Source organism: Callospermophilus lateralis, chromosome 19 (assembly GCF_048772815.1).
Source record: "Callospermophilus lateralis isolate mCalLat2 chromosome 19, mCalLat2.hap1, whole genome shotgun sequence".
Lineage (NCBI taxonomy): Eukaryota > Metazoa > Chordata > Mammalia > Rodentia > Sciuridae > Callospermophilus > Callospermophilus lateralis.
In genome coordinates, this window is record NC_135323.1 from 7,450,707 (window position 1) to 7,477,002 (window position 26,296).

The 26,296-nt window shown below is 52.3% G+C and overlaps 2 protein-coding genes across 3 annotated transcripts; one reads left to right on the forward strand and one right to left on the reverse strand.

The window, feature by feature from the left end:
• Positions 1–1,432: 1,432 nt before the first annotated feature.
• Npw (neuropeptide W) lies at positions 1,433–7,858 on the reverse strand. The gene is made up of 3 exons (XM_076840875.2): positions 7,789–7,858; positions 1,776–2,283; positions 1,433–1,553 (listed from the first exon to the last, which is right to left on the reverse strand). Exons 1-3 carry the CDS (start codon positions 7,856–7,858, stop codon positions 1,433–1,435), a joined length of 699 nt encoding a protein of 232 aa, XP_076696990.2.
• On the forward strand, positions 7,857–19,970 carry Znf598 (zinc finger protein 598, E3 ubiquitin ligase). Of its 2 annotated transcripts, none has more exons than XM_076839908.2 (12): positions 7,857–8,084; positions 14,261–14,373; positions 14,850–14,979; positions 15,275–15,486; positions 15,585–15,802; positions 16,275–16,392; positions 16,727–16,911; positions 17,089–17,173; positions 17,344–18,104; positions 18,550–18,715; positions 18,820–18,970; positions 19,063–19,970. In XM_076839908.2, the coding sequence occupies exons 1-12, from the start codon at positions 7,857–7,859 to the stop codon at positions 19,414–19,416; spliced, it is 2,721 nt and encodes a 906-aa protein (XP_076696023.1). In that variant the 3' UTR covers positions 19,417–19,970. The 2 variants fall into 2 exon arrangements, with proteins under 2 accessions (XP_076696023.1, XP_076696024.1); XM_076839909.2 differs by having other exon boundaries at positions 16,275–16,383.
• Positions 19,971–26,296: the final 6,326 nt, after the last annotated feature.

The window sequence follows — 26,296 nt, forward strand, 5'->3', positions numbered from 1 at the left end:
AGGGGCAGTGGGAGCCTTTGGTGTTCTGTGTGTTTCAGGAAGACAAGGTCAGTACACTCATGTTTTGAAAGATCAGGTTTGGTGAGGACTAGGGGCAGGAGTGTGGGAGTCAGCTTGGAGGGAGGAGAGTAGGTCCACCTCTTGGGTCCATGATGGCCTCTTCCCCCAGGAGAGAATCTGGGAAAGCACTTCGAGGGGTTCCCCTCCTGTTCAGGGGCCATCAGACCAGATCCCAGGGTCTGATTATAGACCCATGGATTCTTGGGGGGGGGGCAATGCAGACCTCTTTGCCCACCCCATCCCTGAGGTGAACGTGGAAAATGAACCTTCCAAGTGGGAGATGCCCTAGCTGCTCCTCATTCAGCCATCTGGGTGAAATGGATATAAATAAATATAGTTGGGATAAATAAATAAGAACTGGGGAGTGGAATAAAAAGGAACACCCACATTTGGGGACCAAGTAGGGAGAAGGATATACCCAAGAAGTCAGAAGGAACTGCCAGAGCAAGGTGCCAGACCTGGAGCCACCTGTCCTCAATCTTTGCTGGTTAGTCCCAGGGGACACCCTACAACATGGCCAAAAGCAAGCTCCAAGGACAGATGGCATCAGGCATAATGAACCAGGCATTTTGAGGTGGGGGGCAGGGCCTAGACTGAAGCATGTCGAAGAGGAGGCAGGAGGCTGGAAAGGAGAACTCTGACTGGAAATGCAGAGGACGGTAAATGGCAGAGAGGCCCTTGAGGAGAGTGGGTGGGGGAGCTTAGCTTAGGTGGGGTCTTTCCTCCCTAGGAGGAAATCATGGAGATTCCTACTAACCCTTTGGAAGCCTTTGGCTGAAGGGAGGGAGTGAGTTTTAGGAGATCCAGGCTTAAAAGTAAGGTGGGGAGATGGGCAAAATATGGGCATGCTGCCTGGGCTGGAGGCAGACCCCACAGTGCTGAGAGACATTCTCTTTAGCCTGGCCAGAGGGCAGATAGAAGGGCATTTGGTGGGGCTTCTGCTGAGCAGATTCACCCACCGTTCCACCTCAGGGATGGGGTGAGGCACGCAGGTCTGCTTTGTTCCCCACCAGGCATAGGAAGCCGTAGGTCAGTGGGACCTGGTCTGATGATTCCATCCCTGAATAGGAGGGGAACACTCCCAGGGGAGGGGACCCAGACCCCGGCAAAATCTCTGCCTTGCTTTCCCTCATTTCCTTTCTCCCCAAGGACATACATTGCTGCAGCTGGTCGGGGAGGGGCTTTCCCTGGCCCTGGAGAGGGCTCTTGACATTTGCCTCAGCGTGGGCACAGCTATGTGCGCCCTGAAGCAGACGCAAAGTACACAGCCGCGAGGAAGGGGTCACAAGCGGGGACGCAGATATCAAGTTGGTTTTATTGACCTGGCTGGCTTCGAGCTACGTGCCTTGGAAGAGCAGCGTCTACTCCTGGGTCAGGCGCGGGGTCGCCGCTGGTAGGGAATACTGTCAGGGTGGTTCTGGACCAGGCGGGGGCCGGCGAAGGCAGTTTTCTGCAGCGACCACGGCGGGACCAGAGACATCTCTCCAAAGTGTCTAAAAAAAAAAAAAAAGGCAGGTCTCTGAGGAGTGGGCCAAGCACCCTCCACTTGCTGCTGAGGTTGCAGGGTAGAGTGCTTCGCAAACGCCGTTTTGGAGCGCAGTCGGGGATAGAACCAAGAATAGAACCGCGGGTTGTTCACTTGGGCACCTGGACTCAGACCTCCCAAGCCTCCCCTCGCGGTCTGTTATTCGGGCCTCCTCCCTCTCCGCACTTACCTGGCCGACTCCGCAGAGGCCCAGGACTGGAGGTCCAGACGCAGCTTCCGTTCGGGCGCGAGTTCAGGGATGTGCGGGCTCTGGGGCGCACGGACCGGGAGCCCAGCCCCAGAGCTCTTGCGTCGCGCCTTCCACAGCTCCCGTACCCGCGAGGGAAGCCGGAGGAGAGCGTCAGCGTTACCGGCCGTGGGGCCTGGGGTGAGGGATTCCCAGATGAGGGTCCCGGCAGCCGGTCTCAGCTCGCGGCGCCATAGGTAGGGTGAACGGCGCAGCCCCATAAGGAGGCCCGCGGCGCGGCCCACGGTGTGGTAGCGAGGACTCGCCACGTGCTTGTACCAGGCTCCGGCGGGCAGCGGGAGCAGGAGCAGGAGCAGGAGCAGCAGAAACGCGAGCAGCGGCCGGATAGCAGGAACCCCCAGCCCCCGGCCCCGCACCTCCGGGCACCACGCCAGGGCGCTCAGGTTGACTGCCGCCCAATCGGGCGGACCCGCAACACACAAGTCTGGATCTGTATGCGAAGAGGAACTGTGTGTGGTCTGGAGTGAAGGAGCGCAGGAGGCTAGAGGCAAGGAGTTGGTTTAAGGCGCGGGTGCGACTATAACCGCTGGGTGGCCCCGCCTGGGCCCGCCCCCGAGGTACCTGCTGGGATCCCCAAAGGCACGAGGCGGGGGAGGAGAAGAGGGAGTCCAAGCTGTTCAGAGCATCTCACTGAGTGACACTCTGGCTAGAACTGCTCTTGAGGCCCCACTGGGGGCGCCCCTGCTTACTCCATCACTTCTGTTCCACCTCCTCTGCCCAGGAGTGCGACTGATGGCAGGGAACTCTGAGCCTCAGCACAAGGCTGGGGGTCAAGGACAAAGGAATGCCCCCTTGGCCAGAGCTCCTGCACTTGGGGCACTAGCAGAGTAAAGAGAAGGAAGTTGGCAGAGTTTCATGGGATAGATAACAGGAAAGTGAAGTAATGGGCACTGGAGACATTCAAGACCTCTCTCTGCAGCTCTTCTCTGAGACTTGTCCTTGTCCTGGTTAATATAGCTCTCAAATCTCCCCCAACCCATTTCCTCTCTGTAGCAAGACCAATGCTTGGAAACACCAAGTTTGGCCACATCAAGCATTCCTGAAATCTTTAGTTTCCCTAAGGATGAACAGGCAGCCCCTCCTGGTACCCTCAGCCAGAACAGGGCAGGAAAGAGTCTTGCCCATTTCCAGTGCCTCTTCTCTGGTCACAGATCTCTTCCCCTGAGACCACTCCAGTCAATTTCAATGCTTTTTGTTTAGCCAGCAATCCGTGATTTGCCCTTTTCTGTGCTGGGAACAGCTTTCCCTTCTGTCTCTACCTGGCAAACTTCTGTGCATCCTCAGGACTCTACTGAAATGGTCCTGGTCTAGGCCTGCCTGAGCTGGTCTTACCCACCCCTCCCAGAGAGTACAGCCTGTTGTGGTCTTTCCTGACATCCAGTCCAGGGTAAATCAGCCCTCAAAATACGGCAACCAGGCAATTCAGGAGTACCCCCTAGGTCTCAGATACCCAGGGATCTTGTTTGAGATCATCAAATACCTTATTTTGACCTTCAAATATTGTCATGAGTGGGCTGGGGATGTAGCTCAGCAACAGAGCCCTGGCTTAGCGTGTGCAAGGCCCTGGGTTCGATCCTAAGCACTACAAAAAACAAACCAACCAAAAAGTCAGTGCGATGAGGTGTCATTATAATAAATTCCATTTTACCAGTGAGAAATTGAAGGTAGAAGAAGAATGACTTGTCCAAGATTATCTGTTTGGCAAACACTGGAAGGAATGAGTTGCAACCCAGACCTCTAGCGGAGAGCCTCAATTTGGGGGAATAAGGGATTCATATCAAAAGGAGCACAGAAGGACTGAGTGGGACAGAGGAAGGTGCCCACTTCTAAGGCAGCAGGAGCCAAAGGCAGGGGAGGGGGGTGTTCTGGCAATCCCCACCAGCAGCCTTCCCCTCAAAGGCCACCCAGAACCACTCAGAGCCCGGCCCTGGAGCCTAGTTAACTAGGTTGGAAGCTGTCCCAGGTTTGATGGTGATGGCGGTGGGGGTGGTAAGTGCCACAACCTTTCCTGTTTCCTCCTTTGAAACTGGGGATAGTAATAGTGGCCACCTTGTCATCTTGTCGCATTGACAATCCAGTTGTGGGTCTTAGCACCATGCCTGGCACCCAGTAGTTGCTTATGGATAGGGTCCACTGCTGCTGTTGCGAAGGCTGGCCAACCCCCAACCTGTCAGGGAAAACGCTTCGATGGCGCTGATAAAGGATGCAGGGGGACCGCGGGGACCAGGCGAGCTCCCAGCCCCCGCCGCCCCGCCGAGCTCCCAGGTGGCCCCTCAACTTTGAAAACCGCTTTAAGTGTGAGGTGGGCGGGCAGCGCGGCACGACGCTGGTCGGAGCCTGGCTGCCGGAATCCCTAGGCACCAGCTCTCGCTGCCGCTCTAGGACCCAGGGGAACTGCAGTCAGGCTGGGGAGGGTCCAGAGCGCCCCCTGGAGGTGGCCTGAGGAACGCGAATCAATATGAAAACATCAATTGTGCTTTATGCTGGATCTACTGGTTTAAAAAAAAAAAAAAAAAGGAGTGTGGATAAATCTCAAAACCAAAGTGTGACACAAGGGAAAAACACGCTGCAGCATGACAGCTTTAGTGTGCTGCCGCTTGCCGAGGCTCGGATGCCAGCAACTGGCTCCTCTGTCGTGTCTATGGCTTCAGGGAGTGAAAATATCAGGGTGCACAGAGAGTACAAACAAGTGGGTGCTTGTCAGCAGGGGTGTGCAAAGGCAGATAGAGGAAGCCCAGGGCTGGGTTAGGGAGAAGAGCACTAGATCACACTCCTAGTTTGAAGTGCAGGGGAGGAGAGGCTCTGTGCCCTGTCCTACCTCAAGCTCAGTGGGCTAAGTGACAAAGGCTTATGCTCCCCTGCCAAGGGTTTGGAACCAAAGCTCCACTGGAGGAGGAGTAGCCCATAGGAGCCAGAATCCCCTGGGGCTCCTTTTCTTTCCTTCACACAACAGCCCCTCTTAGAAACCAAGGGGTGGGGCTGGGGCTGTAGCTCAGTGGTAGAAAGCTTGTCTGGTGCTTGTGAGGCACTGGGTTCCATCTTCAGCACCACATAAAAATAAATAAATAAAATAAAGGCACTGGGGTAGGGAGAAAAGCAAGCAAGGGGTGGTGGCTGGAATTCTGCACAGTATCTGGCCCTGAGCAGGAGCTCTGCAGTGAGGATGTGATGCATGAAGAAATCTATTTTGTCATCTGTCTTTTTATTTTGGTACTGGGTACTGAACCTAAGGTGCTTTACCACTGAGCTACATCCCAGGACTTTTATTTATTTATTTATTTGACACAGGCTCTTGCTTTATTTTATTTTATTTTTGAGAGAGAGATAGAGAATTTTTAAATATTTATTAGTTTTCGGTGGACACAACTTCTTTATTTTATTTTTTTGCGGTGCTGAGGATCGAACCCAGCGCCCTGCGCATGCCAGGCGAGCGTGCTACTGCTTGAGCCACATCCCCAACCCCATTTATTTTTTTATATTTTATTTTTTTGACACTGGGGATGAATCCAGGGTCTTGTGTGTACTAGGTAAGTGCTCTACCACTGAATTATAACCCCAGCCCTCAAATACACACACACACACATACACACACACACACATTTTTTTAAGTTGTAAATGGACACAATATCTTAATTTTATTTATTTTTAGGTGGTTCAGGGGATCGAACCCTGTGCCTCACGCATGCTAGGCAAGTGCTCTACCTCTGAGCCACAGCCACAGCCCTCAAATATAGATCTTTATACTGGGCATGGTAGCATAATGCCTGTAACCCCAGTGATTCAAGAGGCTGAGGCAGTAGGTTTGCAAGTTTGAGGCAACCTCAGCAACTCAAGGAGGCCCTCAACAACATAGTAAGACCCTGTCCCTAAAAAAAAAAAAAAAAAAAAGGGCTGGGCATGGTGACACATGTCTGTAATCCCAGCAATTTTGAAGGATGAAGTAGAAGGAATGCAAGTTCAAACTCAGCCTTAGCAACTTAGGGAGGCCCTGAGACCCTGTCTCTAATAAGACATGGCTTGCTGGCTAAGTGCCCCTGGGTTCAATTCCTGGTACAAACAAACAAACAAACAAAAAAAAGGCAGGGATTGGAGATGTAGTTCAGTGTTAAAGCACATCTGGTGGGGGCTGGAGATGTGGCTCAAGCGGTAGTGCACTCACCTGGCATGCTTGCGGCCGGAGTTCGATCCTTAGCACCATATACAAACAAAGATGTTGTGTCTGCCGAAAACTAAAAAATAAATATTAAAAAATCCTCTCTCGCTTAAAATAAAGCACATCTGGCGTTCATTCTTTAGTACCAAAACAACACACACATTCTTTTGAGGGTTTCCTCTATCTCTTTAGGTCTGTCTGTTTTGGTAGTGTCTTCCACTCTGCATTCTGCTTTCCTTATGAGTCTGCAGGGCCTTGGCTCTACACTTGAGGAAACCCTACAATACTGAATGAAAGTACTTTTTGTGGGGACAGAACTTGCAGAATGGTGGGTTTTGCTGTCAGTAGATGGGTACCAGGCAGCTTTTCTAATGGGTGGAGCTGGTCCATTTCTCCAGCATAAAATCCTCCCCTAATCCTAACCCTCTCCTATTGAGGGTAGGTGGATACAGAGAGAAGGTTGGGAGGAGGGCTCAGGTTCCCAGCTCAATGCATAGACTTCCATATACTCCTGCTTGCAGTCCCCCACTTCAGCCCGCCTCCATAGTTCTGAATGAAACTTCTCATTAGGGTTCCCCAGATAAAAATGTGTTTATATCCTTCTCTGTGCTGGTAGACTAATAGCTTTTTAGACTGTATCACTGTCCTTTTAGCGGGGCTTTGTGGAGGTGAGATGGCATCTGCATGCAGCCATTCCACCTGGTTTAATTGGTATGGTAACCTACTTTGCAAATGAGGAAGTTATTGGTCTCAGTGAGCCAACCAAGGTCACCAGAGGACCTCAGAAGTGGCAGAACTGGGGTTCCGAGACCATTTCTGTCGGATTCCGAGTTCGTTCCCCCACAGCTGCTCTTTTCTTGGCAAGTTCGGATCTAGACCTGCCTCCCTTCATTGCAAAGGCAGGGAGGAGGCCCCCCAAAACAGATGCAGAAACCTGAAGCCCCGGACTTGCCACCATCCATTCAAACATTCCCTGCACTAGGCCCCAAGCCCTGCTAGGTGTGAAGAGCTACCAAGAGGACATGATATCCCTTCTCTAGTGGGCTGGCTTTTTTTTTTTTTTTTTTTAAAGAGAGAGAGAGAGAGATAGAGATAGAGAGAGAATTTTTCAATATTTATTTTCTAGTTTTCGGCGGACACAACATCTTTGTATGTGTATGTGGTGCTGAGGATCAAACCCGGGCCGCTCGCATGCCAGACGAGCGCGCTACCGCTAGAGCCACATCCCCAGCCCATGGGCTGGCTTTTTGAATACGGATCTGCCTCTGCTTAGGAAGTTGGGGCGGGTGCCAGGTGAGAAGCTTGGGTGTGTTCCTGCTGGAGAGAGGTGGTGGGTTCCTGACAAGGTTACCAAATTAATTAATTTATTTATTTTGTGTTGCTGGGTATCTAACCCAGGGCCTGGGCATTCTAGGTAAGCGTTCGCCTCTGAGCCAGAGCTAAGCCCTGGTTGTTAGACTTAAATAAAAACACAGGACCCCCAATTAAATTTGGATTTCAAATAAACACAGGCTTTAATACTTTAGTACAAGTATGACCCATCAGTATTTGAGCGATACTTACACTAAAACACTCTTCGTGGTTGGTGTGAAACACGCTCGGCGTTTCTTGCATTGGGACCCCAGGTGGGGAAAACCGACGGGCAGAGGTCCTCCGAGCAGCCAGCGCTGGCTAGAGCGGCCGGCGCTGGAACGACGCTCTAGCGGGCGCCTGGTCTAGACGGAAGTTGTGGCGCGCACTTCCGCCGGGCGGGGCGGTTGCCGGGCGGGGCGGTGACGTCACCCGGAAGGGGCGGGCCCGCCGGGAGCCAGGCCGCGCCGCGCCGGCCGGGAGGGGGCCGGAGCCGGGCCATGGCGGCGGCGGCGGGCGCCGAGGGACGGCGCGCGGCCCTGGAGGCGGCGGCGGCGGCGGCGGCGCCGCCCGAGCGGGGCGGCGGGAGCTGCGTGCTGTGCTGCGGGGATCTGGAGGCCACGGCGCTGGGCCGCTGCGACCATCCGGTGTGCTACCGCTGCTCCACCAAGATGCGGGTGCTGTGCGAGCAGCGCTACTGCGCGGTGTGCCGCGAGGAGCTGCGCCAGGTGCGCCGGGGACCGTGCGGCGAGGCGCGGCGGGAGGGGCGGCCCCAGGGCTCTGCCTTCCCGCTGTCCGCCGCTCCCCGAGGAGGCCTGGGTGCCGCCCGGGCGGGGTCGCGACCACCCGGCTGACTGTGGTGTCTGGTGGGAGGTAGGCGGAGGCCGAGCGCGGGGATTAATAGCGATCCCCGTGGGGACCGACCCTGGGTACTTTCCCCCCCTTACCCCGTCCGCAGGTTGGGGCAGGATCTGGTCGAGAGCGCCCTGACCCATCCGTCTATGGGAGTTAGCCCTCTGCAAGTCTTAATGGAGTGAAGACAGTCAGGGGGAGCCTCCAGGGGTAGGCTCCTGCAAGCAAATGACCCTGGAAGCAGAGGCGTGAACTATGGGCATTTAAAACCTCGCTGGGTTTATGGGCCCCATTGATGATCCGAAGCCAACTTCTAACACGGACGTTTTTCATTTGTAGAGTGGAGGTGACCTGACTCCTCCCGATGCTTGGCTGTTGGGGATAAAAGAGCTAGGAAGTTTTCCCCTTCTTGCCAGTTCCAGCTTTGAGGCTTTCTTTCAGAGTGGAGGGGAGATGTTTCTGACTATGTCCAGACTTGGAAGCCCTGGAGGGGTCAGAGGCCACATGCGGCTTTTCCCCACAATCCCAGAAATGCCAGCTGCTGTCTGGGAGCATCCGGCTGGACCTCCCTTAGTTTGATGCCCTTAGAGATCTGTTTGCTTTCAGCATTGTGAAATTCCCCTGGTTTGTTCATGGAAGGCTTCAGTTGGTGACGTCTGCCAGGGAATCTGAGTTTCTTTTCCTTAAAAGTGACACAGAGACAGCAGTGTTGAGGATAGGTTCTTTTTAAAAAAGGCATTTTCTCAGCCTGGTGGTGCATACCTGTAATCTCAGCTACTCAGGAGGCTGAGGCAGGAGGATTATAAGTTTGAAGCAGCTTGGTCAACTGAATGAGGCCTTGTCTCAAAATAAAAAAAAACTGGAGTGTAGCTCAGTGATAGAGGACTTGCTAGCATAGATGCGGCCCTGGGTTCAATCTCTTAATACTACAAAAAAAAAAAATACAACAAATGCATTTATGTGAAAGGAACCAAAGAGATGCTGGAATCCAATGAGCAATTCCCTAGACACCTACTCTGCCCAACTGGAAAAAGCGTTGGGGAATACTGTTAGTCTCTAATGTGGTGGAAAGAGACAGACACAGATGGGGAAAGATCTGGGGTGCAGGAAGAGTCAGGGAAACCCTTGTCCTGTGGCTTACTCAGAGGATACTTCCCAGTCTTGGCCAGGTTTTCCTGTAGCTTCCTTCCAGGAAAGAAGGCACTGTGCAGATCTTTATACATGAGGTCCTAGCCTTGCTTTGGTCTTTGGAAGTGAATGAACACCCACATATGGCCACTAAAGCCAGCATCTGTCCTCTCATTCCTGTGGGCCCCACACCCTTCAAGAGATTTGTGGCAGGGGCTATTGACATGAGCTGTCAGCAGGCCCTGGCTGGGTGTGGTTTGGCACAGGGTACCCCTCTGCGAGCCTGAGCTTCCTCTGGTCTGCCCCACATTGCTGGGGGGTGGGGGAGGGTCCTGGGAACTTTGCTGCTTGATGCCACTGTCCAGATTGCTTGGTCCTCTCTTCTCCATCCATCCTGTTTCCTACCTACTCGTGGACTAGAAGTTTCACCCTCACCTTTCCTTTTTCCTTGCTTAGTTCAGCCCTATCCTCTGAGTATGTCCTGTGTCCTGGGCCTGCTCAGGAATCCCACAATGTCCCTAAACCCCTGAACTCTGCTCTTGATTGGCCTCCCTTTTGGGACTAAGTCTGTGAAAACTGGGAGGAAAGCAAGCCTAACTGCTATGTGAAACCAGCAGGCTTGACTTTCTGGTTAATTCTGGGCATCTTTACCTTCTATGTACAATCCCTGTTGTTGGAGGGGGGCTACTGGGAGCAGCAGGGAGCAGATGCAGCACAGCCTGTCAGCTACTGGTCATCTGGGTGTGTGGCAGGTGCTTGCAGTGGAAACTGAGGTGGGTTGCTGTTTGATGAGACAGCAGAAGCCCAGCTTTTTGTGGGTGATGAAGCCCCTCCCTGAGTTCTTGTCCTTCCTTGGATGCACCTTTTTCATGGGCCATTTCCTGCAGTTGTGCCTCACTCTCCACCTTGTCCTGTCGCTGGTGTTGTTACAGGAGTCCTAATGGCCCCTGTAGGCCACCAGTGCTGCCACGCCCCCATCTCACAGGCTGGAAATGGGAGGGAAGGGCTAAAGGCCAGCCCAGGTTTACCCCAAGGCCCAGGTCAGCAGGCAGGACCTGATGACTCAGATTATACTTTTCAGTTGTTAGTGCTCCTCCTTGTAGTTCTGCATTCCTGGCCTCTCTGTAAGGTTAGCCCTGCTCTTGTCCCCAACTGGGCTCCTTGAGGATTTGGACTCTTCAGGTGGTCTCTGAAGTGATATCCAGCAGCCTCCACCTTTTCGTTCTTCTACACTTGGGGTTACCCTTTCCGGGGGCTGGTCCCTCATCATGCTTCTTCCTGTTTGTACTTGTATCACGTGTCCTTTTGTCCACTCTTCACTTTTTTTTTTTTTTTTTTTTTTTAGTAGTAAGGATTGAACCCAGGGGCGTTTAACCACTCCCCAGCCCTTTCTTATAGTTTATTTAGGTGTCACTAAGTTGTTTAGGGCGTTGCTAAATTGCTGAAGCCGACTTTAAATTTGCAGTCCTCCTGCCTCAGCCTCCTGAGGTGCTGAGATTATAGGCATGTGCCACCATGCCTAGGTTTCTCTTCATTCTTTAATGAATGCCCACTGCATTCTGGGAATGAGGAGTCACAAGGCCCCCAGGCAGACACTCTGGTCCAGAAACCCCCGCTTCTCCTCAGTCATTTATTGCATAGCCCACCCAGAGCTCCCCAGAATGGCCCAGCCTCATCTCTAGGACTAGCCTGACCTCTGTCCTCACACCCCTGACCCTCTCCCATGGGTGATCTAGAGCTGCCATCTCCCTGCCTTGTTTCCTTCCCTTTGAAGCCCCAGGCCAGTCATCTCCCACTAGTTTCCTTGTTCCTTCGACCCCAGCCTGGCCTCAGTCAAGTATCTGCAGGGATGGAGGGTCTTGCAGATTAGATCCCTGGTATATTCCTGCCCCTCCCTGGCCTAGCCACTGTGCCCTTGTGCTTGTCCTTGTTCAGACACTTGCCACCTCCTCCCCATCTGCTAGAGATGGGGATTCTGGCCACACCAGCTGCACTGTTGTGCCATCATTCGCTCATCAGGTCTGGAGGGCCAATCCTGATCTCCCTGCTTGTTGGGGTGGGGGCGTGGCAGTTCTTCCTATCTCTTTCCTATAGCCTTAACCACAGCTAGCTTTTCCTTGTGGCTATGTGGTTCCAGATCTGCTAGCCCTTATTCTCCAACCTTGGGCTCGAATTACCCACGGCTCCTTTCTCAAGCCTTTTCCTGTGGTTCCAGTCCATGAGCCAAGCTAGTGCCCCCTTCCCCGTCTTTCAGCCTGGTCAGGAGAGCTGAACACTCTGGGTTCTGCTGGATCTTTAGTGCTTGCCCCCACCTGCTCTGCAAATGGACCCTGCATGCAGACTTTGCTCAGGGGTCTCGACACCCACCACTCACTTTCTTGTGCTACTTGGTCCTGTGACCTGAGTGATATGAGGTGGTACGGGCCTGATATCCTTGTACATGCACTGCAGTCCCTCTACCCCAGAGCCTTCACACAGGGCACTGTTGGGCTCCTGGTCCCATCTTGCCCCAGGCTGCCATATGGTCTTTCTGCCTCTCCCCACCTGCACCTTTCCTGGCCTCAGAGGCTATCCACCGAGGTGTTTTATGGGTGTGCCGAGGGCCAGCATTTTAGGGCATGGATGCCACGGTGTGCACCATGGCAAGGATAGAGAAGTCAGTCCCCAGTGTGCCCTGGTGCCATCAGCACATAGGCAGCACCCTGACAGAACAGCAATAGAGACTGGCTGCTTAGAAAGGGTGCCCACAATGCCAGGGCAGATGGGGCTCTTCCATAGGAGCCTGAGATGCCATCAAGGACAGAAATGAATGTGTAACTGAGGAGGGTGCCAGAGTGGACGGGGGCGTCCTGGCGCGGCTCTCTGCTGGGGAAGGAAGTAATTTCTCTGCTATGTCTGTTGGGCGTGGATGCTTTTTGGCAGCCTCAGGGAGTTTCCTTGGGCTGCTCTTCTGGCTGCCTTGTTGGAGATAAAGACTTCTAGATCTGCCTTGTGTGCTGCCTCAAGAAGCTGAGAGGGTGTGACCCTGCCTGGTGTCCCGGAGTCCCCGCAGGCATTCATAGGAGCTCTTATTCTGTCTGAGCGGCATCTTGGGGACCCATGGTCACCTGCACTTAGTGGGTACTTGTCTTGAGATGTAGCCTTGAGTTGTAGCCTGGGAGCATTTAGAAGGCAGAGCAAGGCACCAGCTGCACCAAGGCAGATTGCAGGACACCAGCCAGCACAGGGCCTGGGGACCTTCCCACACAGAGCCTGAAGACCTGCCAAGGAATGAGAAAACTAGAGATACAAGGGGACCCTGCTGTGATTTCCAGCTTTTGTGATTTGGGCCTTTGGGATGGATCTGTGACTACCACTTAAAGATGGTTGCAAGAGGCCATCTGCAGACAAGGCACCAACCTGGGCTCAGCACATGGCAGAGGACACAGAATCAGGCTCCCACCCAGCTTTCCCCTATATAACAAGGAGAAGAAAAGCCTCCTGTTCCCCAGGATAGGTGGGGTAGTGGGGCAGACCTGGTCTTGGTGTCCTCTCCTTTAAGTGTGTCATGGCAGAAGTGGAGTTGAGTTCTTCTGGCTCTCCCCCAAACTTTCCAGGGAACCAGCTTGGTTACCCTAGTGCTGGTGGCAGTATATGGCCATGAGCCTGCATGGGGTTCATTCTCCCTGACATTTCTGAGCTGCCTGGAGTTCATGTCCATTCTGGTCCCAAACATTTTCCTTAGTTAAACCCCAACATAACAGGGATGACCTTGATGTGGCCTTTCCTAAGGTAATGTCTCCCAGGTGCTGGTAAGGCTCAGTGTTATCAGGGCTAGGCTGAGGTGCATAACCAGCACCTGGCTCAGGGAGCAGTGGCAGAGAAGAGACACTCAGAGAGGGGTGTGATGGCAAGAGTCACTGTGGGGCTGGGCACAGTGGTGCACACTGTAATCCCAGTGACTCAGGAGGCTGAGATAGAAGGATTGCAAGTTCAAAGCCAGCCTCAGTAACTTATTGAAGTGCAAAGCAACTTAGTGAGACCCTGTCTCTAAATAAAATACAAAAAGGGCTGGGGATGTGGCTCAGTGGTTAAGTGCTCCTGAGCTCAATCTCTGGTACCCCCCCCCCAAAAAAAAAAAAAAAAGTCACTATGGGAGTGGACCACTAAGGGTCCTCACCATAGGGATTTCATGAAGGAAACAGGGAGTCAGGGAGAGAGGCCTAAGCCTGTAGAGGACTGGGCCACGCTGGTTGAACTGGGGATTAGGGTCTCACCATCTGATTGTAGTCTGGTGCAGAAGGCCTGTGGAGCACCATAAGGCCAGTGACTTTGCCCCCAGCCCTTACAGGAAGGGAGAGGAGAGGAGTCCTCTAGCAGGTACTGGTAACCCCTGAGACTTGGCCTGATGCAGAGGTTCCACACCAACCTGCTGACCATGCCCAGCTCTTCCCTGTTCCCAATTCAGTCCCTAATGACAGGCAGGTGCTTTGAGGCTGTGGCTAGGGTGGTGGGTTTGACATGTCAGTCCCCTGGGAACCCTTTTCCCCTTGGTATTATGGAAACATGGGGGAGGGTTGCTGATGGAGGATGACCAGGCCTTGACACTGTTGCATCCTACTCCAGCAATTTTCATTATTTCCTTAGTTACTGTCTGGAACTTATTCTTTCCTGCTCCCTGTCACAGCTATTCAATGCTCAGCCTTCCTGAGTCCCTGTCCCTGTTGCTCTAGGGTGCTATTGTGCTGCCTCCTGGTGGAGAATCTGGGTGTTGTGTCATTGTCCCTGCAGCATCCTGGGTGGCTTGGGATGGGAGAAGAGGCTAGGACTAGCTTGGGAACCCAGCCTGCTGCCTGCTTTGGGCCCTGAGGACTAGCCCCTGTCTGCTGCATCCACAGGCATCCTATCCAGGTCCTGCTTAGCACCGTCTCACTTTTGTCTGTAGGTGGTCTTTGGGAAGAAGCTTCCTACCTTTGCCACAATCCCTATCCACCAGCTGCAGCATGAGAAGAAATATGACATCTACTTTGCAGATGGAAAGGTGTTTGCATTGTACAGGTGAGGCATCCTTAGCCAGATGGTTTGCAGCTGCCCTGTGTCTGTGTGGCCCTTTGTGGTGGGGGTGGCTTTTTCCCTCCTGTTCTCTTCACATCCCTGAGGTGTAGCTGATGTCAGGGCCAGGTCCTCCAGGGGTCAGCTGAATGATGTTGGGTAGACTGCTTCCTTTCTGAAACTTAGAGTCCTGTCCTGTGAGAGGGAGCTCCCAAATCCCCCACCTAGTTTGACAGTGAAGATGGCAGGGGTGGGCACAGCCTCTGCTGCCTGGGGGCCATAAGAGTGCATGCAAGTAAATTCCTAATCTTTGGCACTAAAACTCCTGAGAGTGGTCCCCTCCCTGGCCCAGGGCTGGAATTAAGCATTGTACTCCAGGCTCATTGTCTTCCTGACTGCTAGATAGGGGCCTGGTGAGTGGCCCTGCTCTGGGCAGCAACAATGAGTGCCTGGCATGGTGGGTGGCTCTGGTGTCTCCCTAGGCAGCTGTTGCAGCATGAGTGCCCGCAGTGCCCCCAGCTGCCGCCCTTCGGCCTCTTCGGGGACCTGGAGCAGCACATGCGGAAGCAGCATGAGCTTTTCTGCTGCAAGCTGTGTCTGAAGCACCTCAAGGTGTGCCTGCCCTGGGAATGGGGCTGTCCTGGTATTGGGGGGGCGGGTGCATGGAGGCCAGACAGCTACGCAGGATCCTCACTGGCTGCTGCAACCCAGGACAACTTGACCTCCCAGAGCATCAAGGCTGCCTGGGCAGGGAGGAGTGCCCATTGGGTCCTTGGATCTGCCAACCCCTGGTGCTTGGGACTTTGGGGCCATTGGGGCCTGCTCTTTGCCTTTGCTGCTCCACTGCTAGCCAGCAGGAAGAGGTAGGCCAAGCTACCACCCCATGCCCAGTCCCTGTTCTCTGCAGATCTTCACATATGAGCGCAAGTGGTACTCACGCAAAGACCTGGCTCGGCACCGCATGCAAGGGGACCCTGATGACACATCACACCGTGGACACCCACTCTGCAAGTTCTGTGATGAACGCTACCTGGACAATGATGAGCTGCTGAAGCACTTGCGCCGAGACCACTACTTCTGTCACTTCTGTGACTCGGATGGGGCCCAGGACTACTACAGGTGGGCACACAAAGGTGCCCCTGGGCCCAGCTGGGCATGGCTAGTGCCTTCAGCTACTGGAGTTCTTGTTGACTCCCCTTGCTCCCTGTCTCTGGCAGCGATTATGCATACCTACGCGAGCACTTCCGGGAGAAGCATTTCCTGTGTGAGGAGGGCCGCTGCAGCACAGAGCAGTTCACCCATGCCTTCCGCACTGAGATCGACCTCAAGGCGCACCGGACTGCCTGCCACAGCCGCAGCCGTGCTGAGGCGCGCCAGAACCGCCAGATTGACCTGCAGTTCAGTTTTGCACCACGGCACTCACGACGGAGCGAGGGTGAGTCAGACGCCTGCAGACTCCAGCTTGGCCCGGGTGCCCTAGGGTGGTCCACAGGGCCTGGCACCTGCTCTAGAGGCCTGAGACCCAGGTTCCCATCTGACTCACCATGGTTCTGCTGGGGATGAGGGACATGCCCACTAAGCATCTATAGCCTCACTCACCCACAGTTCCTGAGCACGTGAGACCACTGTGACAGCTGCTGCCCTTGGGGTCTCTAGGTCGCTATGGTTCAGTCCTACCCTCTGGATCTTGCCCTTGGGCTGTGGGGAATGGGCCTCTCTCGCTGTGCTGTTTGCATGACTTGGCACTGCATGCTGGAGGTGCCTATCCCCAGACCCATAACTGTGGGGACTGGGGTAGCCTGTGCCATCTAGGCCAAAGCATTGGTCTCAGTGTGGCCTGGACAGCAGGTCTTTCAGTCCTGCTGCCTGCCAGGGCCCCAGATACTGACAGGCTGTGCTGACCACAGGGGTCGTCAGTGGTGAAGACTACGAGGAGGTGGACAGGTACAACCGCCAGGGTCGAGCGGGCCGGGCCAGCGGGCGTGGAGCCCAACAGAACCGCCGAGGAAGCTGGAGGTACAAGAGGTGGGAGGATTTGCGTGCCGCTGACTTCCTCCTGCCACCATCCCTAGGTGGTGGCCATGGCTGGCAGCCCAGATGGGAGTAGGCATGGGATCGGGGGACTCTAGCCAGAGGTCCTGGGGGTCCTAAATTTTTCAATAGGGTCCACTCAGCATCCTCAGTGAGCAGTTTCTTTCTCTTCCCTTCAGTGTTAGCCAGAGACACCCAGAACAGGTGTGGTGGAAGTGGTGAAAGGGCCTGTGTCACTGAGGAAGTCAGCACAGTTGGGCCAGGAGGGACCCTTACAACAGGCTGCCCCTGGGCCTCACCCAGCCTGAGGCCACCCTCGCCATCCTAGGGAAGAAGAAGACCGAGAAGTGGCAGCCGCCATCCGGGCCTCAGTGGCTGCACAGCAAGAGGAGATCCGCAGGAGTGAGGACCGGGAGGAGGTTGGCAGGCCTAAGAAGGAAGAGGCGGCAGCCCGGGGGCCTGAGGAGCCCCGCGGCCCCCGGCGCCTAACCCGGGCTCAGGGTGAAGGCCCAGGTAAGCCAGGCCAGCCTATTGGCAGGCCCAGCCCTAGAAGAGGAGCAGGCAGCTCCTGGCCAGCGTGGAGCCCAGTACTGTGAGGGCCCTTCCCAGGGGGTGGGTAAGCATTTTGTGTTCTCCATTCCTTCAGAGCCACCCCTACATCCTGACATGGTGTCCTTTCCTGTCTCTTAGGCCCCAAGGAAGCCTCGACAAATGGTCCTGCGAGCCAAGAAGACTGCCCAGGCCCAGGCCCAGGCCCTGGGCCTACCCCTCCAAGGTGTGTATGAGAACTGGGATTGGGGGACTTTAGCCAGAGGTCCTGGGGGTCCTGAATCTTTCAATAGGGTCCACTCAGCAGGGGGGCGGGGAGCGGCACTTGTGGTGGGCAGTGCAGGGCCAGCCAGGACCTGCTGAGTCACTAACCACCGCTTCCCTCCCTGGACCTAGCACCCTCCTGCTATCTACTCCAAAGCTCAAGGATGAGGACTTCCCCAGTCTCTGTGCTTCTACTTCCTCCTGCTGCACAGCAGCAGTTGCAGGTTCTGTGGGGCTAGCGCTGGTATACCCTGGTCCTGCCAGGGGCAGAAACACCTTCCAGGAGGAGGACTTCCCTGCCCTGGTATCCTCTGCATCCAAGCCCAGCACCGCCCCACCAAGCCTCATCTCTGCCTGGAATAGCAGTTGCAGCAAGAAGGGGGCTCCACCCACTTCAGGGGCCCAGGCTGTTGGCGGGAGCAGCCAGATCTCCAGGAAGGCTGGGAAGGGGAGCAGGGGTGGACGGAAGGGTGGCCTGCCCCCTACAGAGGAGGAGGGCAGTGGCCTTGGTGCCCAGGAGCTGCGGAGCATGCCCACTGGGGCAGCTGCCTCTCTGCTGGGGCCAGCCTCCATGCAGACTTCCACCAAGGTTGGCAAGAAAAAGAAGGTGGGCTCTGAGAAGCCTGGTGCCACACCATCCCCACCATTGCCCTCTGACCGTACTCCAAAGCCTCCTGGGGCTGAGCAGGCCCCTGAAGCTCCTGTGAGTAGAGCAGAAGGGCCAGTAGCTGTCATCGTCAATGGACACACAGAGGGGCCAGCCCCGGCACGAAGCACCCCCAAAGAACCCCCGGGGCTCCCAAGGCCCCTGGGGCCCCTTCCCTGCCCCACGCCCCAGGAAGACTTCCCAGCGCTGGGAGGCCCCTGTCCACCCAGGATGCCTCCTCCCCCAGGTATGAGCACCCAGCCCTGGCCAATCCCTTGGGTATCTGGGAGGGGTCAGGGTAGTAGCATCAGGCTGGAGGCAAGGAACACAGTCAGATATGAGGTGTAGAGCAGATGCCTAATTGCCCATTGCAGAGAGCCTGTGAGCTGCTGTCCAGCTATCTAGGCCCAGTCTGGCTGTAGATGCACCATCCCTGACCCAGGTCACCTTGAGTTGCCACAAGTCACTACTTAACCTGTTTGTCCCTTTTCTTCCTGTGAAATGGGCCTTGTCATGCTGAAAGCCCATGAGCTGACGTAGGCCAGGGTTGCTACTCAGTGAGCCCACAATGTGTGGGCCTGTTCTAGGGGGAGGTGTGGCCTGTGGACAGGAGGCTCACCCAGTGGGCTAGGCAGTCTGAGGGAAGTGTGGCCAGCAAGGGCCATGTCCTGGGATCTTGTGCCACCTTGCAGGCTTCAACACTGTGGTGCTCCTGAAGGGCACACCACCCCCGCCCCCACCGGGCCTGGCGCCTCCTGTCAGCAAGCCGCCCCCTGGCTTCTCCAGCCTCCTGCCCAGTCCCCACCCAGCCTGTGTCCCCAGCCCCACCACTACCACCACTACCACCACCACAAAAGCGTAAGTGTGCTGGGCTGCCTGGCCTTTTGCCACGGGGATGCTGGCAGAAGGGTACCTCCCCCAGCCACCAGAAAAGCTGAAGCCTCCTCCTGTCTTGACCCCAGACCCAGGCTGACACCCACACCACGGGCCTATTTGGTCCCTGAGAACTTTCGGGAGAGGAACCTGCAGCTCATCCAGTCTATCAAGAATTTTGTGCAGAGCGACGAGACTCGCTTCAGCAAGTTCAAGAGCCATTCTGGGGAGTTCAGACAGGTAAGGTGGGCGAGGGGGTGACAAGGCTAGGCTGTCTTCATCTGGACCTGGGCCTGGGTGGAAGCCACCAGCTGCTGTTCTCTGGGTGGCAGGGGATGATATCTGCAGCCCAATACTACAAGAGCTGCCGAGACCTGCTTGGGGAAAACTTCCAGAAGATCTTCAGTGAGCTGCTGGTGCTGCTGCCTGACACAGCCAAGCAGCAGGAGCTGCTGTCTGCACACACGGACTTCCGCAGCCGTGAGAAGCCACCAGGCACCAAATCTAAGAGGAACAAGAAGAGCGCGTGGCAGGCCAGCACCCAGCAAGTGGGCCTGGACTGCTGTGTGTGCCCCACCTGCCAGCAGGTGCTTGCACACGGCGACGTCAGTAGCCACCAGGCGCTGCACGCTGCCCGGGACGATGACTTCCCTTCCCTTCAAGCCATTGCCAGGATCATTACGTAGCTCCTGCCAGTGCAGTCAGGAGCTGTCACACCTGTGCACCTCTTTCTCCTTCCTTCCTCCTCCTGGCTGCTAGGCAGCCAGGTAAGGCCCTGGTGAGGCTGCTGCTCAAGCCTCTTGGTTGGCCAGGCCTGCCCAGGGGGTCACCAGGAACATCCACCCTGTGCTGTCAGCACACCATCATGCAGAAGTTCCATTCCCTGCTCAGCAGTGGGCTGTTCTTGGTTTGTATTCTTGTGCTTTTGGAAAGTGCCAGGGGAGGGAAGGGCTGGGATGTCAGTACCTGTGCTTATGGTCACAGCCAGAGGCCTTGGTGGCCCAGACTGGGCCCTGCTGAGCCTAAGCTGAAAGCCGTGGATCCCCGGTGCTGGAGCTGGATATTGAGTGTGTCGTGTGAACAGTTCATAATTCAAGAGTGTTCAGGATTAAAAGCAGACAAAATTGTGCTATTTGAAGTTGAATCTTTGTATGAGACAAGCTGAATCTGGGATCTCAAGTTGCCTCTGACCTTTTATAAGACAGTTTATCTTCAAATAAATTTATTTTGCAGTACTGCACATGGCTGGTGTCCCAAGCTTCTCTGCCTTCTGAGCATACCCTGAGGCTGGGGCACTCAGACTCAGGCCGGCTACTGAGCACAGATGTAGAGGAAGTCCTACTGGGGAGAGCAGGTTATCGGGATTTGCTGATAGGAAGATGCCACCAACCCCAGCTCTATTTTGGGGGTCCAGTATGGCCCACACCTTCCAGGACCAATCATGGCTTGATGGAACACTCGAATACCTAGTGAAACTGATCTTCAAGAATGGCTTGAGCTGGGCTGGGGTTGTGGCTCAGCGGTAGAGCACTCGCTTTGCATGTGCAAGGCCCTGGGTTCAATCCTCAGCACCACATAAGAAATAAAATAAAGGTATTGTGCCCATCTACAACTAAAAAATATATATTAAAAAAAAAAATGGCTTGAGCTATATTTGGTGGTGCACGCCTGTAATCCCAGCCACTCGGGAGGGTAAGACAGGGGGATCATGAGTTCAAAGCCAGCCTCAGCAAAAGTGAGGCACTAAGCAACTCAGTGACACCCTGTCTCTAATAAAATACAAAATAGTGGTTGAATGCCTCTGAGTGAGTTCAATCCCTAGTATCCACCACCCCTCCTCACCCCCCAAAAAAAAGAATGGCTCCAACTGGGGAAGGTAGTTCAGTGGTAGAGTGCTTGCCTAGCATGCATGAGGCCCTAGGTTATGACCAGCACCAAAAAAGAAAAAATCAAGGGCTTGAAGTTTACATCCACAGGCCAGTGCAAAAAAAAAAAAAAAAAGCTATTAAAGGTAAACCTAAACAAGAAGACACATTTAGGCTGGGCATAGTGGCACATGCCTGTAATCCCAGCAACTTGGGAGGCTGAGGCAGGAGGATCAATATTTCAAGGCAAGTCTCAGCAATTTAGCAAGACCCTGTCTCAAAATAAAATAGAGATGGGGATGTTGCTCAGTAGTTAAGTACTCTCTGGTATCTTCCCCCTCAAAAAAAAAAAAAAAAAAAAAAAATTCCTGCTCAAGATGGGTCTTAGCTGTGTTTCATTCAGCCAGAGGAATCTTTTTTGTGTGTGTGATGCTGGGGATTGAACCCAGGGCCTTGTGTATGTGAGGCAAGCACTCTACCAACTGAGCTATATCCCTGGCCCAGCAATTAGGAATCTTAATCTTAGAAAATAAATGTGTTTAAGACTAAAATTCCAAGAGATGGGTTCAGAAGCAAGCAGAACCAGTTGGGGAAGGTCTCCCTAGGACGATATGGCAAAGAATGGAACTGAGGAGAAAGGAGAGCCCATGGAATGGGGCTCTGGAAGCTCAGCTCTAGAAAGAGTGATGAAAGGGAACTTTGGAGAGATCATGACAGCTTTCCCAATACTGAAGAAGGGGAAAAATTACCAAGCACTGAGCAGGATGAATACTTAAAATTCCACATCTGGATATATCAGGACTCCAATGATGATGATTAAAAAAGAACACAGAGCCAAGCATGGTGGTGCAAAAAAAAAAAAAAAAAAAATTACACAGAAATGGATTTCATGGTCTAGAAAATATCAAGATAACAATGTACATTGGTCTATTTAGTATGATTTTGCTATACCAACAAGGGAGGGACTGGGAGAACAGTGAGAATGCAGTCACAGATCCATGCATTTATAAAATCCTTCACTGGGGAAAGCTGGTATTATAAATCAGTGGGGAAGGATGCTCTTTTAAGTTACTGAGATTGAAATAACTGGACTTGGGCTGGGGTTACAGCTCAGCGGCAGAGCACTTGCCTTGCACATGTGAGGCATTGGGTTCGGTCCTCAGCACCACATAAAAATAAATAAAGATATTGTGTCCATATAAAAAAATATTTTCAAAAAAAAAAAAGAAATAACTGGCCTTTCTTCAGTGGATAATAAATTTGTAATGATGGGCTGTGGCTGTGGCTCAGTGGTAGAGTGCTTGTCTATCATGCATGAGACACTGGGTTTGACCCCAGCACCACAAAAATAAATAAATAAATAGGTAGATACATAGATAAAGGTATTATGTCCATCTACAACTAAAAATTTTTTTAAAAAAATTGTGATAAAAACAGCAGTTATAAGCTAAGTTAAAGGTAGATTAGAGTTCTAAATATGAAGATCCCAAATTTTAACATTTTAGGAAAAGGAATGTGCACATACATACCTGCTTTATATGCACAAGCTGTCCCTGGCAGGACACATGGGGCCCCCAAGACAGGGGAGCTGTTGTCAGGGATGGTGGGGACATACTTCATCTCTCTCCATTCAGACGCTGTGGCATGTACATGTATTAACATTCTAGAGGGAATTAAAGGACTGGGGATGTGGCTCAAGCAGTAGCGCGCTCACCTGGCATGCATGCGGCCCAGGTTCGATCCTCAGCACCACATAAAAAGATGTTGTATCCACCGAAAAAATAAATAAATATTAAAAAAAATTTTTTCTCTCTCTTAAAAAAAAAAAAAAAAAAGCTTAGAGGGAATTAAAGAAGCTGGAAAGTAGTTTTCCATTTTTTAAAACTAAACATGCACTTACTGTACAACCCAGCAATTGCACTTTGGGGCATATATCCCAGAGAAATAAAAACTTATGCTCAATTATGCAAAACCTTGTCTCTGTCATAGCAGCATTTTCTGTAACTGCGCCAAAACTGGAACAAACCCAATTCACCCTTCAATGGGCGAACTGCTGAACTGTTGTGTACATCCCTGCCATGGAATACTGAGCAATTAAAAGGAGCAAATTACTAATATACACAATTTGATGGAGCTCAAGGGAATTATGCTGGGTGAATAAAGCCCATCTCGAGAGGTTACCAGCTGTATGATTTTATTCATGTAATGTTCTTAAAATCATAAAATTAGTGGTTTCCAGGGGCTGGGGCAGAGGGGAAGCAGGACTCTGGAGGGGAGCTCAAGGGAGCTGGGCCATAATACCAGTGCTGTACCTTGAATGTGGGTGTGGTTATATAGCTGAGAAAACAGCTCAGAACCACTCGCATGAGCAAACGCAGATGAGTCCCTGTAAGACTGGCCACCAGTACCAGTTCTCTGGACTGCTAAGGTCAGCAGCAGGTTCTGTGACTACACTGCAGCAGAACAAGATCCTCCCATGGAAAACTGGACAAAGAGTGCCCAGGAGGGGCTGGGGTTGTGGCCAGAGGTAGAGCAGAGCTCAGCTAGCATGCATGAGGCACTGTGTTTGACCCTCAGCACCACATTAAAAAAAAAAAAAAAAAAAAAAATACAGGTATTGTGTCCACCCAAAACTTAAAAATAAATATAAAAAAAAAAAGCACAGGAACTCACTGTGCTCACCCTTCCTTCCTTCCTTCCTTCCTTCCTTCCTTCCTTCCTTCCTTCCTTTCTGCCTTATAGTTATACATTTGTTATACATAGCAATTGGGTTCATCCTGACAAACTCTTACTTGCAGGAAATTGACTACAGTTCATGATTCTCCTCCTTCCCTCTCCCTTCACTGTTCTTTTCCCCCTTTGATTTTCAGTGAATCTACACTTATTTCCAAATAAAAAGTTTGGAGAAAAAACTAAACATTTGTAAAACAACATTAAAAATAATATAAAGGGGGGCTGGGGATGTGGCTCAAGCGGTAGCGTGCTTGCCTGGCATGCGTGCGGCCCAGGTTCGATCCTCAGCACCACATACAAACAAAGATGTTGTGTCCGCCGAAAACTAAAATAAATAAATAAATATTAAAAAAATATATATATATATAAAGGGGCTGGGGATGTGGCTCAAGTGGTAGCGCGCTCGCCTGGCATGCGTGCGACCCAGGTTCGATTCTCAGCACCACGTACAAGCAAAGATGTTGTGTCCACCAATAACTAAAAAAATAAATATTAAAAAATTATCTCTCTCTCTCTCTCTCTCTCCTCTCTCTTTAATAATAATAATAATAATAATAATAAAGGGCAATTTTGGAGATGACCCTGGGGGGGTTAGGAACAACCTTGTTAGGGCTGTGAATAATCAAACCATGAAAATGAGATTTGCACCCACAGTTAGAATTTCTGTAACAGCAGGTGCAGTGGCTTACAGTCCCAGCAGGGAGGATCACTTGAGCATAAGAGTTCAAGGCCAACCTGGAGCAACACTGGAAGACTCCTACCTCCAAAAAAATTTTTCCCATATGACAAGGACGGCAGAATGAAAGTCAAGGAACGTAACATACCAGGAGATGGTTGCACCCAGGCCACCAGGATGCCCCAGAGTTTGCAGGGGTTGCCTGGGGCTGGGAAGAGGTGGCTGTAGCTTTTGTTTACATTACCTTAGTTTTCATTGTAGCTACATCCAGCGGGGCTGGGTGTAGCTCAGTGGTGGGGCGCTTGCCTGGGTGCTTCTGCAAGACCCTTGGTTCAGTCCCCAGCACACACACCCCTGGACTTCCTCAGACCAGAAGCGAGTCACACTTTCCAGTCCTACACCTTCCTGCCCCACCTGAGACCCTCAATATCATCCATCCAGGTATCTGCCTCCTACAATTGCTCCCTGGTGACCTCATCCCTGGGGCACAGCTAGATGAATTCTGTCAGTCCCACTGACCCTTAGTCCCTATATGGACAGTGCAGAATGCCACAACTTCCACCTCAGTCATTGTGTGACCTGCAACCCACGCCAATGGTTAAACCTCACTGCAGGATACCTATGGGGAGAACTCCCACCCCTAATGACAGCATTGGCCCATGGGAACACTTCCTTCTCTCCATACACTCCCTGGTTTCCCTGTGTATGGCTTTTAGGCATGCTGTGCCCCCAGAACCTGCAAGTAATACAGTCTTTATTTCCATCATATGTCTTCCCTAACTTTTGAGATGGTATTCTTCACCTTAAGATCCTAAAATAAAACAGAGCAGCTGGGCTGGGGCTCAGCGGTAGAGTGCTTGCCTAGCCACGTGTGAGGCACTGAGTTTGATCCTCAGCATTGCAAATAAATAAATAAATAGAATACAGGTATTGTGTCCATCTATAAATATATATATTTAAAAAGAGAGCACTAAGTGCAGTGGCACACGCCTATAATCCCACTGACTCAGGAGGCTAAAGCAGGAGAATCTCGAGTTCAAAGCCAGCCTCAGCAATAGTGAGGTGCTAAGCAACTCAGTGAGACCCTGTCTCTAAATAAAATACAAAATAGAGCTGGGGAATGTGGCTCAGTGGTTGAGTGCCCTGAGTTCAATCCTTGGTATCAAAAGAAAAAAAAAAGAGAGAGAGAGAGAGCAAGTGCTCAGAGGCCATGAACACTGGGATCCTTCTAGAATAAACCCTGGAGAAACAATGACCCTGAGCAAATCAGGAGCTCCATGCAGCACTGTCTTCAGACAAGCAAAATGCTGGGAGCACCTGGCAACCATCTGTGAGCAGACAGGGTGAGGACCTATCATAGAGCTGGAGAAGGATGGGCCACAGCTAAATGTGACAAAGCAGACACTCCCCAAAACACACGGGAGGTTAAAAAAAAAAAAAAAAAGTGTGCAACATGGTATGCTGATAAAACCCCCAAAAGGTACATTTTTTTTGAATGCACATACAAAGTATTAAAAAAGAAAGGCAGGTTTCAAAAGGGTAGCATCGCTGGGGATGTGGCTCAGTGACAGAGCACTTGCCTGGCATGTGCAAGAACTTGGGTTCAATCCCCAGCACTGCAATCAATCAATAAGCCCAATACTAAGATATTTATTTAAAAGTGTACCATTGATCCAAAAGTTACCATATGACCCCATAATTCCACTCCTAGGTCTATACCCCAAAGAATTAAAAACAAAACTCAATGGATATGGATACGCTCACCAGCACTATTCACAACAGCCTAATCGCCTAAAGATGAAAATAACCTGAGTGAGCTCAACAAACGGATAAACAAAGGGTCCATCCATACAGCAGAATGTTACGCTGCCATAAAAAGGAGAAAAGCACCAAAACCTGCTATAGCACGGGAACTTGAAACAACACTTAAGAAGCTGGACACAAAAAAAGACAAATATTATGGTCCCACCTAATGAGAATAAACTAGGTAAACTCATGGAGATGCAAAGCAAGCTAGAGGTTACCAGGGACTGCAGGGAAGGGCACTAGACAGTGACTGTTTGATGGGTACAGAGCTCCTGGTAAGGTGATGTAAAAGTTTGGAAACAGTGACGATGGGTGCACAACACTGAGAGTTTAATTAATGCCATTGATCTGTACTCTTAAAAATAAAGCAGTGCCAGGTGTGCTGGCTCACGTCTATAATCCCAGCAACTCAGGAGACTGATGTAGGAGGATCCAAGTTGGAGGCCAGACTCAGCAATTTAGTAAGGCCCTAAGCAACTTAGTGAG

What these genes read in the sequence shown, in the direction of transcription:
- Znf598 (XM_076839908.2), top strand. Translation starts at nt 7,857, where the DNA reads ATGGCGGCGGCGGCGGGCGCCGAGGGACGGCGCGCGGCCCTGGAGGCG. An exon ending in TGTGTCTGAAGCACCTCAAG is followed by an intron (nt 14,980 to 15,274) that starts GTGTGCCTGCCC and finishes TGTTCTCTGCAG; the next exon opens with ATCTTCACATATGAGCGCAA. An exon ending in GGGGCCCAGGACTACTACAG is followed by an intron (nt 15,487 to 15,584) that starts GTGGGCACACAA and finishes TGTCTCTGGCAG; the next exon opens with CGATTATGCATACCTACGCG.
- Npw (XM_076840875.2), bottom strand. Translation starts at nt 7,858, where the DNA reads ATGGCCCGGCTCCGGCCCCCTCCCGGCCGGCGCGGCGCGGCCTGGCTC. An exon ending in GGCGGGCCCGCCCCTTCCGG is followed by an intron (nt 2,284 to 7,788) that starts GTGACGTCACCG and finishes CTTCGCATACAG; the next exon opens with ATCCAGACTTGTGTGTTGCG. An exon ending in GCCTCTGCGGAGTCGGCCAG is followed by an intron (nt 1,554 to 1,775) that starts GTAAGTGCGGAG and finishes TTTTTTTTTTAG; the next exon opens with ACACTTTGGAGAGATGTCTC.